This window comes from Brassica napus, chromosome C8 (assembly GCF_020379485.1).
Source record: "Brassica napus cultivar Da-Ae chromosome C8, Da-Ae, whole genome shotgun sequence".
Lineage (NCBI taxonomy): Eukaryota > Viridiplantae > Streptophyta > Magnoliopsida > Brassicales > Brassicaceae > Brassica > Brassica napus.
The window spans coordinates 13672727-13687458 of NC_063451.1; the positions used below are offsets into that span (position 1 = coordinate 13672727).

General features: G+C 39.7%; 1 protein-coding gene and 1 long non-coding RNA gene across 4 annotated transcripts; one reads left to right on the plus strand and one right to left on the minus strand.

Moving 5' to 3' along the window:
• Positions 1-691: 691 nt before the first annotated feature.
• On the minus strand, positions 692-3524 carry LOC106411543 (transmembrane protein 120 homolog). 2 transcript variants are annotated; one of them, XM_013852330.3, is made up of 10 exons: positions 3211-3524; positions 3047-3125; positions 2873-2967; positions 2674-2778; positions 2528-2607; positions 1927-2017; positions 1752-1859; positions 1575-1661; positions 1275-1348; positions 692-1059 (listed from the first exon to the last, which is right to left on the minus strand). In XM_013852330.3, exons 1-9 carry the CDS (start codon positions 3406-3408, stop codon positions 1298-1300), a joined length of 894 nt encoding a protein of 297 aa, XP_013707784.1. In that variant the 5' UTR covers positions 3409-3524; the 3' UTR covers positions 692-1059; positions 1275-1297. The 2 variants fall into 2 exon arrangements, with proteins under 2 accessions (XP_013707784.1, XP_013707783.1); XM_013852329.3 differs by having other exon boundaries at positions 1275-1343; positions 3211-3522.
• A 1548-nt stretch (positions 3525-5072) lies between these two features.
• On the plus strand, positions 5073-7209 carry LOC125591748. Of its 2 annotated transcripts, XR_007327862.1 has the most exons (3): positions 5665-6247; positions 6357-6757; positions 6881-7209. It is a non-coding gene; the product is annotated as an uncharacterized LOC125591748 (long non-coding RNA). The 2 variants fall into 2 exon arrangements; XR_007327861.1 differs by having other exon boundaries at positions 5073-6247; positions 6357-7209.
• Positions 7210-14732: the final 7523 nt, after the last annotated feature.

Genomic DNA, 14732 nt, shown 5'->3' on the forward strand with positions numbered 1-14732 from the left:
TCTCGAATATAACTTTTGGAATTTGGTTTGGGTATTTCGGATTATGTGTTTTCAATTTTCACGATAAGAAGTGTAAACCCATTCCAGTATTTCTAAATCTTTATCGTTTTCGGTTTAGATTTTTTGGATTGAAGTCGGATTTGGGTGCACATTCAGTAGTTTTTGAATCGATTCAGATTTTTATAAGAAAACTAATTATATATTTGAAATTATCTAAAAACTAAAAGAAACTTAATATACTTGAGTAACTCTATGATCAAATACCAAAATTAAATATGAAATCTATTTGAGTTACTTATTTTGATTTTCAATGCTCATTTGAGATACTAGGACATGGTCTTAGATTTTTGCCCCAGCCTCTCACTTCGTTTGTTGTTCGTTCTGTTTCGTCGCGAAGAAACCCGATGGGCCCGACTTTCCCGAATGTCGTTCACAACCAAGTTTTTGAGTATTTTCAAATATCTTGGTCGGGTTCGTTTATATTATCTGATACCCAAATTATCACTTACAAGATTCATTTGAATATTTTTGTAGATCAAATCGGTTAGATTTAAATTATCGAATCAAACTCAGTTCGGATATCAAGTTCTATTATAAACGTCCATTGTGAAACTTAACCAGGAACCTACCGTTTTCAAACAAGTGTAAAGTTCAAAACAGAAACACAAAGATACATCTTTCAGCTACCATCTTTGGAGAATGTGATAATTAGAAACCCAACAAATGTTATGTTAAAGTTATACAAAACTCAATCCAATCCATCAACTATCAATTCCCACTTCCATTTACACAAAGAAAGGGCTTTTTTCAGAACCTTAGGTCACGTGTGCGCCAAGTATACAAAAATTTATCAAGTAAAATAAATAATGGGGAGAAAGCTCCAAAGTTGGGCACTATGAAGCTGTAGTTAAATATAAGTTTGATAGTTTAATCGAGCTCTGCTCTGCTTTTACTTCGCTTCATCTTAGCCTTGAACCTTGACTTCACCATCAACGTTTCTACCGTGTTTATGAAATTTCCAATTGCCATCACAACCAGAAGTATTCCACAAATCAATACCTGTCAAAGGATTCACATTGTCATCAGAAAACCATTGTGATAAAACACTTCCACGGGTATTTCTAAGATTATGTACTTGATTGGAACTGAGAAACAAACCCAGTTCAATATTTTAAATTATTGACATTCAACTATTCTAATGTTTTCTTTGTCACGCTGGTTCTTGACCAGTGGGGATAATGCACAAAAGCTGCCAAAAGAGAGAGTCTAAATACCTGCCATTCGCCGACTACCCCAGTTAGTGCTGTCCTGAGCAACTGCAGTCCAACATATGCTTCAAAGCCCTAAGCTTGCCAAAGTATAGCACATATACATTACAAACAATACCATAAACGACCTTACAGATCTAGTATTTATCTGAGGTTTCTTTTGGAGTGTCTTGAGTGAGAAAAGGTCTTCCATTGTTTAGACCATGGAAGCCATGAATACGAATAGTAGCTAGAAGCATCTAATCACACAAGCTTTTGCATAATCTTCTCTGAAATTTATTGCGGTAAGATAAGTAAAATTGTTACCTGTAGAGTGAACAAAATAGGACACAACAGCAATAATTGCCCGTCTACTCCAGCCGTTTCTCCCCATACAACGTCCATCCTCTTAGCCTGAAAGTGACCAACAATGACTTTTATACAGCAATTTCATAGCTATGGATATGATTTCGACCAGAGAAAAAATGTAAATAGTTATGGTACCTTTCCTAGTGCAATGCGAGTGTATAATCTTTGGCGCTGATATCTGTTTTGCAGAAGCATCGCAACACCTTGCATCATAGCCCACTGGAGGAAAAGACGGACTCCTTTCTGAAAGGCATTTAGATTTAGAATGGTCCATAACATTTGACTCTGCATATATGAAAATGACCACTACCTGCTTCTGAACGCAATTTGGTTGACCTCTGATCTCCCATGTGAGACTGACAAGGGCCATAGCCATGGCACAGTAATGATGATAAAGCCACCTGCAAGCACATCAGCCCAGAGGTATAAAAGTCATCTCCAACCCACGAGGGGATATGTTGATAAGATCATCAGAGTCGCACGCGATAAATTCACTTCATATCAATTTCTACTTGACAACAAGAATAAGCTACCTCTTCAATCACACAACAATAACCATTCCATTTCTCTATCTAATACTCGACACTTGACACTATAAAGGAAAATCAAACAGCTTGAACCTGCTTCATTTAGCAATGTGGTCAATCAATATAGCAAGGGTGGCAAAACATTAACCAGTGACCAGTAATTCAATGAGTTGCTTGCACAGTAAAGCTTATACTCTTAAAGTTAATAGTAACTTTTCATGGGCAGCCATAAGGGAAAAAGCGGATAGACAAACACGGAGAGTCAGCAACATACAAAATCAAACAAATGGAAGACCACCAAAATGAAAAATGAACCTAAGATAAAATTGAAAGTTGGAACGCTGACATAGCAAACACAAGTATGAAGGGATGGGATTAGAGTACCAAGAACGGATATCGCTCCCATTGGCTCTCAAAATGTTCTCTCGCATAGCCAAACCAGCATAAAGGAACAGAAGCCAAGCCTGATAAAAGAAAAGGGAGTTCATAACAGTATAAAAGCAACTCAAAAGCAACGGTAGAATGAATACCTGGTAGAGCTGAACAGGGAATGCAGGCAGACATCCCTCCCATACATAAGATCTTAGGGTCAAAAGTATTGCAGGGAAAACAAGGAAAAGAAGAGCTGTTCTATCCTGTTTCAACAGAAAGATCTCAGATTACTTGACAGATAAAAAATTCTACACTGAAGAAATAATAATATCAATGGGGGGGGGAGGAAATACTAACTCTGTAGCTATTGTATTCTTCTTTGACTTTAAGCTGTATATCTTTCCTCGAGGCTCGAACATTGACTGGCCCTAAGAACATCCTCACAAAGCGTCCTGCGTTAAATCATCGTACTCAATACACAACGATGGGTAAAAATCAAAACTTAATCAGGGATTGGATTCAATAAGAAACCTTGAGGTTTGGAGGGGAGAAAAGAGGAAGTGTCTCCATCTGCAAGCATGCACCTAGCCCGTTGCAGATCCTCCTCTAGCTGCAGCGAAAGATGGAATCTTTATTTATAAGATTCCAAAAACGAGAGAGAGAGAGAGAGAGAGAGAGAGAGATCAAAAGAATGCCTTTTCGAGAAGCTTGGGATCATGATGTTTGTCGGAGAGAAGGATGGAGTGTAGGCGGGTGATTGAAGCGTCAACGAGGGAGGATCTCTTGCGGAGGGAGAGCTCTTCGTGGGAAGAAGAAGAGACGAAGGAGGTCGCAGAGTCGTGAAGCTCCTTAACCTGCTCCACGATCCGTCTCACTTCTTCTTCAACCTCCATGGCGTCGATTCCGAAGCACACGAAGACAAAATAAAGGAAGGAATGAGATAGAGAAGAAGAAGAAGGAGGTTGGGGTTTGTTTCGGTGTTTCTTAAATTAAATCCACAGAAGGTGTTTAATCGTCTAAGTAGATTTTGACGTCCTTACAAATGTTATATTTTTTGTTTTACATTTTTGTTAAAATTTAATTTTTATAATTATGTTTTTATTCGTATATATGTTTTTTTGTATAATATTTATTTTAAATAATTAATAAAAAATTTAATAATTATTTTAAAATAGTTAAACCACATTTATATCAATAAATTTTTAATAGTACTGATTCCCATCAAATCGCACGCTTCTTTCAATTTCCTCTTTCTAAACTTTGATTACTAAGAAAATAATAATAAATTAGATTAAAACCTGCGCCTTGCGCGGAATCAACATTATATATAAAAATTATTTTATGTATTAAATATTTTTACATATTATAATATAATAAATATATATTAAATAATTAAAAATCAGTAACTATTAAATATATAATTAAATTGGTGCGAACATATAAATTAATTTTATCAATCCAAAAAATATTTTTTTTAATATTTGATAGGATATGTTATTAAATTTAAATGATATTAACATAGATAATATATTTTAGTATATTTTTAATATTAATGTCTATTAAATGATGATTTCTACTCTTATAGTTTTTTTGATCATTTGTATATTTTATAGAAAAAAAATTTAATTACTGATAACAAAATTTTCATTGTGCGATTAATAGTTTTAGTAATTTATAATTTAAAAAAAATAAGTTGTCAGTGATCGTTCAAAATTTTTATTAAAAGAATTGTTTAAAGTAAAATTTTAAACTAAAATATTGTATTTTATATTGTTTATAGTTTAATTTTAAAAAATATATATTAATCTTAATAATTAATTAAATTAGACTTTTTAATTGTGCGATTAATAGTTTTAGTAATTTATAATTTAAAAAAAATAAGTTGTCAGTGATCGTTCAAAATTTTTATTAAAAGAATTGTTTAAAGTAAAATTTTAAACTAAAATATTGTATTTTATATTGTTTATAGTTTAATTTTAAAAAATATATATTAATCTTAATAATTAATTAAATTAGACTTTTTACTTATTTAATTTTTTTAATCATTTGTATTTTGTCATAACAAAAATTTTAAACCATGGATCATAAAATTTGATTGTGAGACTTTTAATTGTTTTATTAATTTATAGCCGTTTGTAAAAATTCAAAATATAACATATACATAAAAATCTAAATTTTTATTATATGGTTATTGTGGTTGTTTAATTTATTTAATAGTTTAAAATTAAACAAATATGATAGAAGATACATTGATGACAAAAACAAAAAAAAATGATAGAAGATACATTATTTTTTATCAAATCTTTATTATTCAAAATCATTAATTGCTATATATACTTTAGCCACATTAGGCAATTCCGTAAATTTTATTTAAGGAAATAATAAAGTACATTAATGATGAATTTATTGGTAGTTTAATAAAAAATTTATTATATAATTAGATGGACCAACATATTTCTCTAATGATTCTAAAAATCATTCTAGTGATGACATTTGGTTACAAAAAGAAGTTGTAATGCTTCTCAAATAATATATAGAGGATAAAACCATGCTATTACTATTTCATGTCGGCATGACGATGGCATCGTATCTTATCTTAGAGAATGCATAGATTTTCAATTTTCAGTTAATGGTTATGTGTGTATCGATCAAAGATATTAAAAGCGAACATCCACTTGTTGACACACAAAGAAAAAGAAGCGAACATCCAATTTATACATTTATTAGAATATCTAAACCAATCTAAACTTTGATATGATGATACAATCTCATGCACGCTCTTCGAAGACTAGCTATTTATTGTTCTTATCAACCTCCACTACCACTTGGAGAAAGCTCCCATGCTTATGCAGGATAACTCTTTTATGTCCCATAACACCCACGCATAGAGATAGCAATTTGCTAACCTGGGCTGCAGACTTGGCACGTAAAAGATTTCTCTGGGGTGGATTTGAGCCGGCATTTTGTAGGCTCGAAAAGAAGGGGACCTCGCGAGTAAGTGTCCCGCAGTATTAGGCTTTCGGTGGGATGGACTTCACTTGGACCTACGGTATAAGTAAAGGACTTCACTTGGACCCGCAGGATAATGATGCCAACCTGTTTTATCAAACTTATATTGTAGATGCATCCATTGATTGGCAACATGACCTTGAGCTTTCGCAATTATTACATCGTTTAGGAAAATGTTTTCTTAAATATCAATTTATTCATATTTTTCAAAATTAACCTAAAAATCTATGGTAATAATGTAACATCCATTTTCACATTAAAGAGGAGAATTAGATCATAGTTAGTGAATGACCTAGAGAAACGAGGCACACTTATCAAGGTAGCCGCTATCGACCCCAATTCATGATGGTTCTTTTGGACTCCATCATCGTCAATTTGCCTCCTATTTAAGCAGGTCGTCTCCTCTTTCTTGGAACTCCAAGTGCCCCTGAAGAACCGTTACTCACTTTCTGCCAGATCTTTGTCTTACCAGCGAGATCCCCTCTCCCTAATCTCGATTCCTCATGGTTGATGAGTTCTTGATGACCACAACTCCTTTCTCTGGGGTAGCGCCACCAGATCTATCAAGTGTGCTAGCATCTTCTGCTTATCGTCATGTTCTGACTTTTCACCAAATCTCCTCCATTCTATGGAGCCTCCCGATCCGAGATCCGGCATATCAACCCTTCCCTACCCAATTCGTATCTTCTTCTCCAAATTTGCTACTGGTCTCCCATCCCCTTGGTATGCTGGATTTCGTCTCTACTGTGTTTATGTTTCTCTCCGATAAATATTTGTTGAGCAAACCTAGTGTATGTCACACTGCTTATGCGGTATGTTTCCTGATCATTAGCTCTGGCGACCCTGCTAGTGGAGTTCTGAAGCCACTTTGCCATCCAATCGTAACACTCACAGTTTCCTCCCTTCATCCTGACGATCTCAAATATGCCGGTGATGTCAACAACATAAGTAGGCCAAAAAGTTAATATAGTGGGCTTTGCCATTAGTTCTGCCCACAAATTTGTAGGCCAACAAATTTCAGATCAATAATGTTCAATCTTGGCGTCAGTTTTGGCTTTGCCATTAGTTCTACATCATTATTGGTGTTTCTGGCGCACTTGGCACAATTTTTTTGACGTTGGATATGCTAATTTTAGCAACTTTCTCTTATTGGGAGAAATCATTACACACAACCCTTTAAACTTGTCCTTGTTGGATAAATTTAGTCAAATTTCCTTTCGCTAGACGCAAGAGGTATGCTTCTCCACTTCCTCTTTTTCAAAAGAGAAATATTCCACCAAAATTCCTCTTTGAAAGAGGTGATATCTTTCATTATTCAGTCTAAATTATTTGTTTCTTAACTGCTTGTTATCTTAGGTGTAGGTCCACTTGGGGTCAGTAGATGCAATGATTCTCATCCAGGTGAGAATCGAAGTTGTAGATGGTGTTGTGACATCATAGGTTATAGTGATCTGTTATTTGAAAAACTTGAAGTGTGGTTTAAGTATTTTATAGATTAGATCGCAGTTGACAACTTTAAAAATCTTGCATGGAATTTTATCAAATTTCCATATGTTTGCGGCTCTATCCTTGTTTTTAGTTAACTTATTTGTCTGGGATTTAGTCTTTATGCTTACACATCTTGTTTTGTACGATTTTCTACTGTTCATGTAGTTGTTTAAATATATTATTGAAGATTTTGTGTACAAAAAGGTTACTGAATAACCATAAAATGAGTAAAATTAAAGTAATAAGTTAGTGGGATAGACCAAGATACTGATAGATGAGTTGGATCAATGTAGATTTTGTGGGAACCGAAATTCGCACTGACGATTTCCGTTGATTTAGGAAAGTTAGGAAAACCCTAATTTCCCAGAGGTCCCGGATATCTGCTAAACCACACGCCAAGTAATCAGAACACTAAATACACAGATGAAATAAAATATGAGAATCGAAAAAGAAAGCAAAGGATGTCTTATTCCGAATCTGCGTATGAGCGTTACAACAAGGTAAGAGCCTTGACTGCAAGATCCACCGGCGAGTTTCCTAGTTCTAACAACGTAAGACTGCAAAACCCTAGTTGAATCGCAGCTCGATAACAAAAACAGAAAGTTGTATATTGCTCTAAGTGCTAAGTTTTACTCTGAATAGAAAAATTGGGTCCCTCTGCATCTTCGACCTTGACATCCTTATATACTCCTGTAGAGGCGGTTTGCTATTTCCCTTTCTGTCCTCGGTCGAGTTTATCGTTTCGCGGAAATATATCATTTTTCTTCGATCTTTGTGTTTATCTTTGGAAACTTCACATTTATCCTCCGAACTTGACATTTATCTTCCACTGGGTAACAAAAGATAAACTGTCGTAATGATTTGGGCTTGATTTCGCATAAAATCGTAGGTGGGCTCTTAGCTGCGTTCTGGGCCCTTTCAGGCTGTTTTCCCACTTAGGCGTTTTTACGATTTTATAAAAAGAGCGCTTTCGAAACGACGTCGATTCTGAAGAACATTCAAATTCCTCGTATAATGTAGGCAATTCGAGGTGTTCAGCTAACCATTGCCGTTTTATACGATCAATCCGAATGTTATTCGAGAGAACGAGTTCTTGCGGTTTTTAAATCGTAAAGTTCTAATGGTGACTCCGATTGAGATGAAACAAGAGCAGGCTCAATCTAATCCCGAAGGGGAGAGTTACGAGGATAGGATGAAGGCAGGCTGATTGATCCAACTCGCTGAACAGGGGAGTTAGACTGCACGTTCGGTCCAACTCGCCGACGGGCGAGTTGGACGGCTTGCTCGATCCAACTCGCCCGTTCGGCGAGTTGGACTGATCCAACTCGCCGAACGGGCGAGTTGGTCGGTGCATCCGGTCTAACTCCCCCCTTTGGCGAGTTGGACGATGGGTGTTTTGCTGTTCGGGATCTGTTGTTCGAGGCCTTGAGTAACCTTTCTCGAAGACTTATCGTGTGAATCCTTTTCGGAATTGTTACGAACTTGATTTTAGGTTTTCACACTTCTCTATTATTTTGAATTTTATCCTTCTTTTACAAAGAAGACATTTCACAGGAAGTTTCTGACTTTGATTTCGTCGTAACCGATTTTGGCCCCAACAGTTAGCCCTCCAGCTCGTTAGAACCATGGTGTTCTTGCGAGCGGTTTAGACATGCCGAGTAAGTTAGGCGAAATCCAATGTCTGAAAATCCAAAGATGAATAGTGAATTTTCTTGCCTATAAGCATGTGGAGTATGTTTTCTAATTCTTTACTTGCTTACTTCCACATATTCTCTCTCAGGATAGAGAAATATCATTTCCTCTCCTTTTTCCCTTTGATAAAAAAGAAAGAATTTCTATTTTTATAATGAAATCAAGGAGAAAGACTTCCAACAAATCTGTCGCGATCGTTTTTTCCCACGGCTCTAGCTCGTAACACGACAATGTTGTGTCAAAGGTGGAGTTTGTGGAACACTCGGTAGATCTTGTGGAGGCCAATGCATATTGGGCGGCTATGGGCAACGTAAAGCTCCCGACACCCGGGATATGGCATCCTGCCTCGTTTCGTGCCAACCTCGGGGAGGATTGTCCGAGCAGGAGCTGTCTGAATGGGCTTGCCGCCATTCGGAGTTTCTGCGGAGTTCCAGAGTCAGTAGAATTTCGTCTCCCAGTATCTTGAGAAGTCGGCGAGTTCCCGCCAGATGGTTACTTCACGTATTTCAAAGCGTACCTAATGCAATGCCACTTATAGTTTCCTCTCCAAGAAGCCATTGTGCGGCTCTTTAGTTGCTTTGGGCTAGCGATCTGTCAGATCAGTCCGCCTGGTTTGCAGCACGTTGTTGGGATTCTGGTGCTGAGTTTCAAACGGGGATTAACCCTCGATGTTAATCATCTTGAAGGCATGTGACGCCTGTGGGAAGTTCAGCCACAGTTCGATTGAGTCCTCGAAACCACATGGCGATTATAGCGGCGTTCGTGTCGAACTATCATGATTGAAAGAAGTTTTTCTTCTTCGTCCGAATCGACATGCATCTGTGGAGGAGAGCTGCATTCCTATCCTTAGGACCAGATGGGGTCGGAAATGTATTTTCGATTGGTTACACGTTAGTTTCAGTTTTGACGATATTGAATTTCACGCATTTGTTTTTTGATTTGCAGTGACTAATCCTTTTTCCCCAACTCCGGATGGCTTGTGCACCGTTAGAGATTTACTCCACAGCGGTCCATCATATTGGGCTTCGTTCACTCCGAAACAGGTTCGTCATGCTGTCGCTCTCCACCGTTCTCGATTCCAGCCGGGCTTGCCGGTTGAAAAAGGAGAAGAATCGAGCTGGAGGGGTTCGTTCTGTACAAAGCTCCAGCGTCGATGTGCCCGATGATGACGCGGCCAATGGGGAATGCTTTCCCGAAGACATCCTTGGAGATTATCTTAACAGTGGTGAATCCACGTCGATGTGCCCGATTTCTCCTTCTCCTTTTTCTTTCGCGATAGGGGGAAGATCTCCCGGGTTTTTCCGTGTTGGCGCGGGAGTGATTTCTTCGGAACTTTTCCCACACGGTTTTCCCTGCACGTTGTCGGACCGGTCCGAAGGAGTCGCGAAATCGAGTCTTCTTCCACGGATTCGGGTTGTTCCGTGCAGAAAAACGACCATGGTTATTGCTGTTAGGTTTTTGACCTGTTTAGCGAGAACACTCATGACCTTGTCCCGTTCTGCTGACTTCTTCTCAAAAGTCGAGAACATCTTTTGGACCTCCTCGAACGCTGCGGTGTTGAGATCTTCAGCTGACATGTTTGACTGAGCGTTGGTGGCTGAGAGTTAGATTGATCCGTATCCGTACCCCCCCCCCCCCCCCCTCCTTCTAGTGCGAAACTGTGGGAACCAAAATTCGCACTGTCGATTTTCGTTGATTTAGGAAAGTTAGGAAAATCCTAATTTCTCAGAGGTCCCGAATATCTGCTAAACCACACGCCAAGCAATCAGAACATGAAATACACAAACGAAATAAAATATGAGAATCAAAAAAGAAAGCAAAGGATGTCATTTTCCGAATCTGCGTATGAGCGTTACAACAAGGTAAGAGCCTTGGCTGCATGAGCTGCTGGCGAGTTTCCTAATTTTAATAACCTAAGACTGCAAAAACCTAGTTGAGTCGCAGCTCGATAACAAAAACGGAAAGTTGCCTATTACTCTAAGTGCTAAGTTTTGCTATGAGTAGAAAATTGTGTCCCTCTGCATCTTTGACCTTGACATGCTTATATACTCCTCTAGAGGCGATTTTCTCTTTCCCTTTCTGCCCTCGGTCAAGTTTATCGCTTTGCAGAAATATTCCATTTTACTTCGATCTTTGTGTTTATCTTTGGAAACTTCACATTTATCCTCCGAACTTGACATTTATCTTCCCCTGGGTAACAAAAGATAAACCGTCGTAATGATTTGGGCTTGATTTCACATAAAATCGTAAGTGGGCTCTTAGCCGCGTTTTGGACCCGTTCGGGCCGTTTTCCGACTTAGGCGTTTTTACGATTTTATAAAAAGAGCGCTTTCGAAACGAAGTCGATTCCAAAAAACATTCAAATTCCTCGTATAGCGTTGGCAATTTGAGTTGTTCAGCTAACCGTTGCCATTTTATACGATCAATCCTAATGTTATTCGAGAGAACGAGTTCTTGCGGTTTTTAAATCGTAAAGTTCCAACGGTGACTCCGATCGAGATGAAACAAGAGCAGGCTCGATCTAATCCCAAAGGGGGGGGGGAGAGCTACGAGGACGGGACGTAGGCAGGCTGATTTCCATCTCTCCGAAAGGGCAAGTTGGACGGCGTTGTCGGTCCAACTCGCCCGTTCGGTGAGTTGGACGGCTTGCTCGATCCAACTCGCCCGTTCGGCGAGCTGGTCAGTGCATTCGGTCCAACTCGCCCCTTCGACGAGTTGGACAATGGGTGTTTCGCTGTTTGGGATCCGTTGTCCGAGGCCTTGAGTAACCTTTCTCGAAGACTTATCGTGTGAATCCTTTTCAGAATTGTTGCGAACTTGATTTTAGGTTTTCACACTTCTCTACTCTTTTGAATTTTATCCTTCTTTTACAAAGAAGACATTTCACGGGAAGTTTCTGAGTTTGATTTTGTCGTAACCGATTTTGACCCCAAAAGAATTCAACAGAAATCTGAATAGTAATTTTTTTTACTAATCGATACATCGATAAATAATCGTGATCTCTATTTTATCATGTAACAAATAGTTAACAGTTTAGTTTAATGTTAAATTGATAAAACTATCAATATTTCATTAGCAAATTAATTTTCTAGAGTATATTTTTGATGTAAAACGAAAAATACAATAAATTTGAAAATAAATTATACTGGATAATAATTTGATTTTCATGATGCTTTTTTCTTTCATGTAATTGTAATAGTAGGTCTTCCAAAAGTTCTGTTTGTTTTTTTGTTGAACAACTAGTGTGTAAGAAAAAAATTATGTTCCTATGTGTATTCAAAATCTTAAATAAAAGATGTGGAAAAAATGTACTCTCACATGGTTTTTGTTTTGGTCAACATGAATATGTATATTAAAATCAGAAATTCAGAATGTAGAGATATGAAAGCCTCGCATGACATTCAACTACAAGGCAAAAAATTCTTGAACATCAGATATTTACATAGGTCGGAACACCAACAACTAAAGACCAAGCCCAAGAGAATGGTCATATACCAAAAACCCTAATCGCAAAGACCACCAACGACTAAATATCAAAACCAAGAAAATGGTTGTATACCAAAACCCATACTAAAAACAACCAAATCCAACAACAGAATCACAAAGATTACATATAATCAAAAATCACAATCGTTAACTAGAAAGAGGCCATATATTTCTCATCGACAAACGGTTCGTGCAGCCAAAGGTGACCAGCTGCAACATAAGATTGCTATAAGATTGCATGAAAGTCTCACTGTTGGAGAAAAATACTTAGATATTGAGTTCCTCCAGACCCCAGACACGACACCGGCCTCTGGGTCCCCGCTACGAGACGCCCCGGGTCTCCGCTAGAAAGTATTCCGGGTCCGGTCCCAGGGACCACCCCCTTCCTCCGGGAAAAAAGAAAACTTCTGATAAGGAGAACCTTCCATATTTTTGAATATGGAAGAGTTTAAGCTACTCAAAACGACTAAGGCCGACCTAAAAACAACTACATAAGGGGAGCCTAAACCCTAGAGCAGGGGATCGACACTTCAAGACTTAGAGATTAAGGATAGGCGGCTAGAGCCAGGGTTCTTACTCAATACATTGTAGTTCCAGCTTATTCTATCTAATAAAAAATCTCTTCAAGTCTATTTCTCTCAAAATCTATATGAATACCAGCTTTGTCCATCGTTCCGTAGTACTCACAAAGATCCTACACAAAAATCCCCTAACAGTTTGGCGCTAGAAGGAGGGGAGTAATCTAAACTGCGTGATAATGACGGGGGATGAGCAGAACGAGCTACCCAAAGCTACTCCAAGAGAAGCAGAGCTCCAAAGGCAACTCGACGGTATACAAAGCCAAGTAACCGAGCTAAACAGAGCACAAATAGAAGTTGCGAAGAATCCCGAGCTCTCCTTAGAAGTCCAGAGCTTGAAGGAGAAGCTCGACGAACACTCCAAGCAACTAGAGCAGAGCACCGAAAATCTCAGCCAGCTCGAATCAGAGAATCTAAACCTCCAAGACGACAACCAAGCCCTCAATACGGCAAGTAACAAAAAGCATCGATTCCGGGCTCTGATCCGACGCATGCCGACTCTGGAGACACCTAAACAGGCATGACTCTCCCGCCTACGACGTCGGAAGGAGACGCAGCAACGCACAAAAGGCTAAGGGTGCTCAGACCTATGACGTAGAAGACATTGAATCTGAGCCGGAACCCGATAAGGAAGCACTCGAGGGAGCAGCAAAGACGGAGTTTCCCATGGTAGCTTACCTGGAGCAGATGTTCTCCAAGAGGCTCGACGCCATGCAGTCCATGGTTGAAAGGCTCCCAGGGGTAGCTCCCCCCATCCGGAAGAGCAACCCCGATTCCTACGCCGATACTCCTTTCCCGGATGAGATCACCCTGATCGAGATGCCCAGGAAGTTCTCCTTTCCCAACATAAAGGCGTATGACGGCACCAGCGGTCTGGACGATCATGTAGCCCAATACAGACAAACGATGCTCGCTATAGCACTCCCAAAGGAGTCGCGTGAAGCTACCATGTGCAAAGGATTCGGCTCAATCCTGACCGGACCCGCTCTGCAATGGTACATCAACCTACCCTCTAGGTCCATAGCCTCCTTCGCTATCCTCAGCGACAAGTTCGTGGAACAATTCGCCAGCAGCAGAGACTTGGAGAAAACCTCTGATGGTCAATACGAAATCCTCCAGCATCGGGCGGAACCCCTGCGAAGCTACATAGCCCACTTCAATCAAAGGAAGGTGGCCATTCCCGAAGGCAGCATCCCCACTGCCATCTCTGCCTTTAAGAGAGGCTTACTCCCCGACGGGGACCTCTATAAGGAGCTGACCAAGTACCAGTGCAAGACCATGGAAGACGTCCTGTCCCGAGCCTGGGCACAGATAAAATGTGAAGAAGATGTCGCCAGTCGCGCTAAGGCGCAGCTAAAGCAAGACCCCAAGGCGGTCAGACCAGACCGAACCGATTGAGACGAGAAACCCTCTTCAAGACCAGCCAGGGATTCCGGGAACAGAAACCGGAGCAGATACCAGAACTGGCCGATCGAGAAGGCAGAAGGGATGACAATGTCCACATGGCCAGACATTTCTCACCTCTCCGTCTCAAGGCCGGAGCTGATCAATGTTCTGAGGCAGATGGGCCAACAAGACAAGTGGCCTCAGAAGATGAAAGCGCCCGATTCTTTCCAGAACCCTGGTCTCTGGTGCGACTTCCACCGTAACCACGGTTACAAAACGGAGGACTGCATCGCAGTAAAGATCGAGGTCAACGAATTGCTTAAGAAATGACACCTCAAGGAGTTCCTTTCCGAAAAGGCCAATAGCCATCTAAGCAAGGAGACAACGGGAAAGCCCACTGAACCTGCTCCCGTCTCGCCACCTCGATAGGACCGAGTGATCCATGTCATATCTGGCGGTTTGGAAATCAGTAGTATAAGCCACGCAGCCGTGAAGAAAAGCACTTGGAACGCCAAGCACGGCCTAGAGACAGCCAAGCCGAAACGCCTACTCCTGGGTATGGACGAAATAAGCTTCAC

What these genes read in the sequence shown, in the direction of transcription:
- LOC106411543 (XM_013852329.3), bottom strand. Translation starts at nt 3,408, where the DNA reads ATGGAGGTTGAAGAAGAAGTGAGACGGATCGTGGAGCAGGTTAAGGAG. An exon ending in AAGAATACAATAGCTACAGA is followed by an intron (nt 2,779 to 2,872) that starts GTTAGTATTTCC and finishes CTGTTGAAACAG; the next exon opens with GATAGAACAGCTCTTCTTTT. An exon ending in TCCCTGTTCAGCTCTACCAG is followed by an intron (nt 2,608 to 2,673) that starts GTATTCATTCTA and finishes TTCTTTTATCAG; the next exon opens with GCTTGGCTTCTGTTCCTTTA.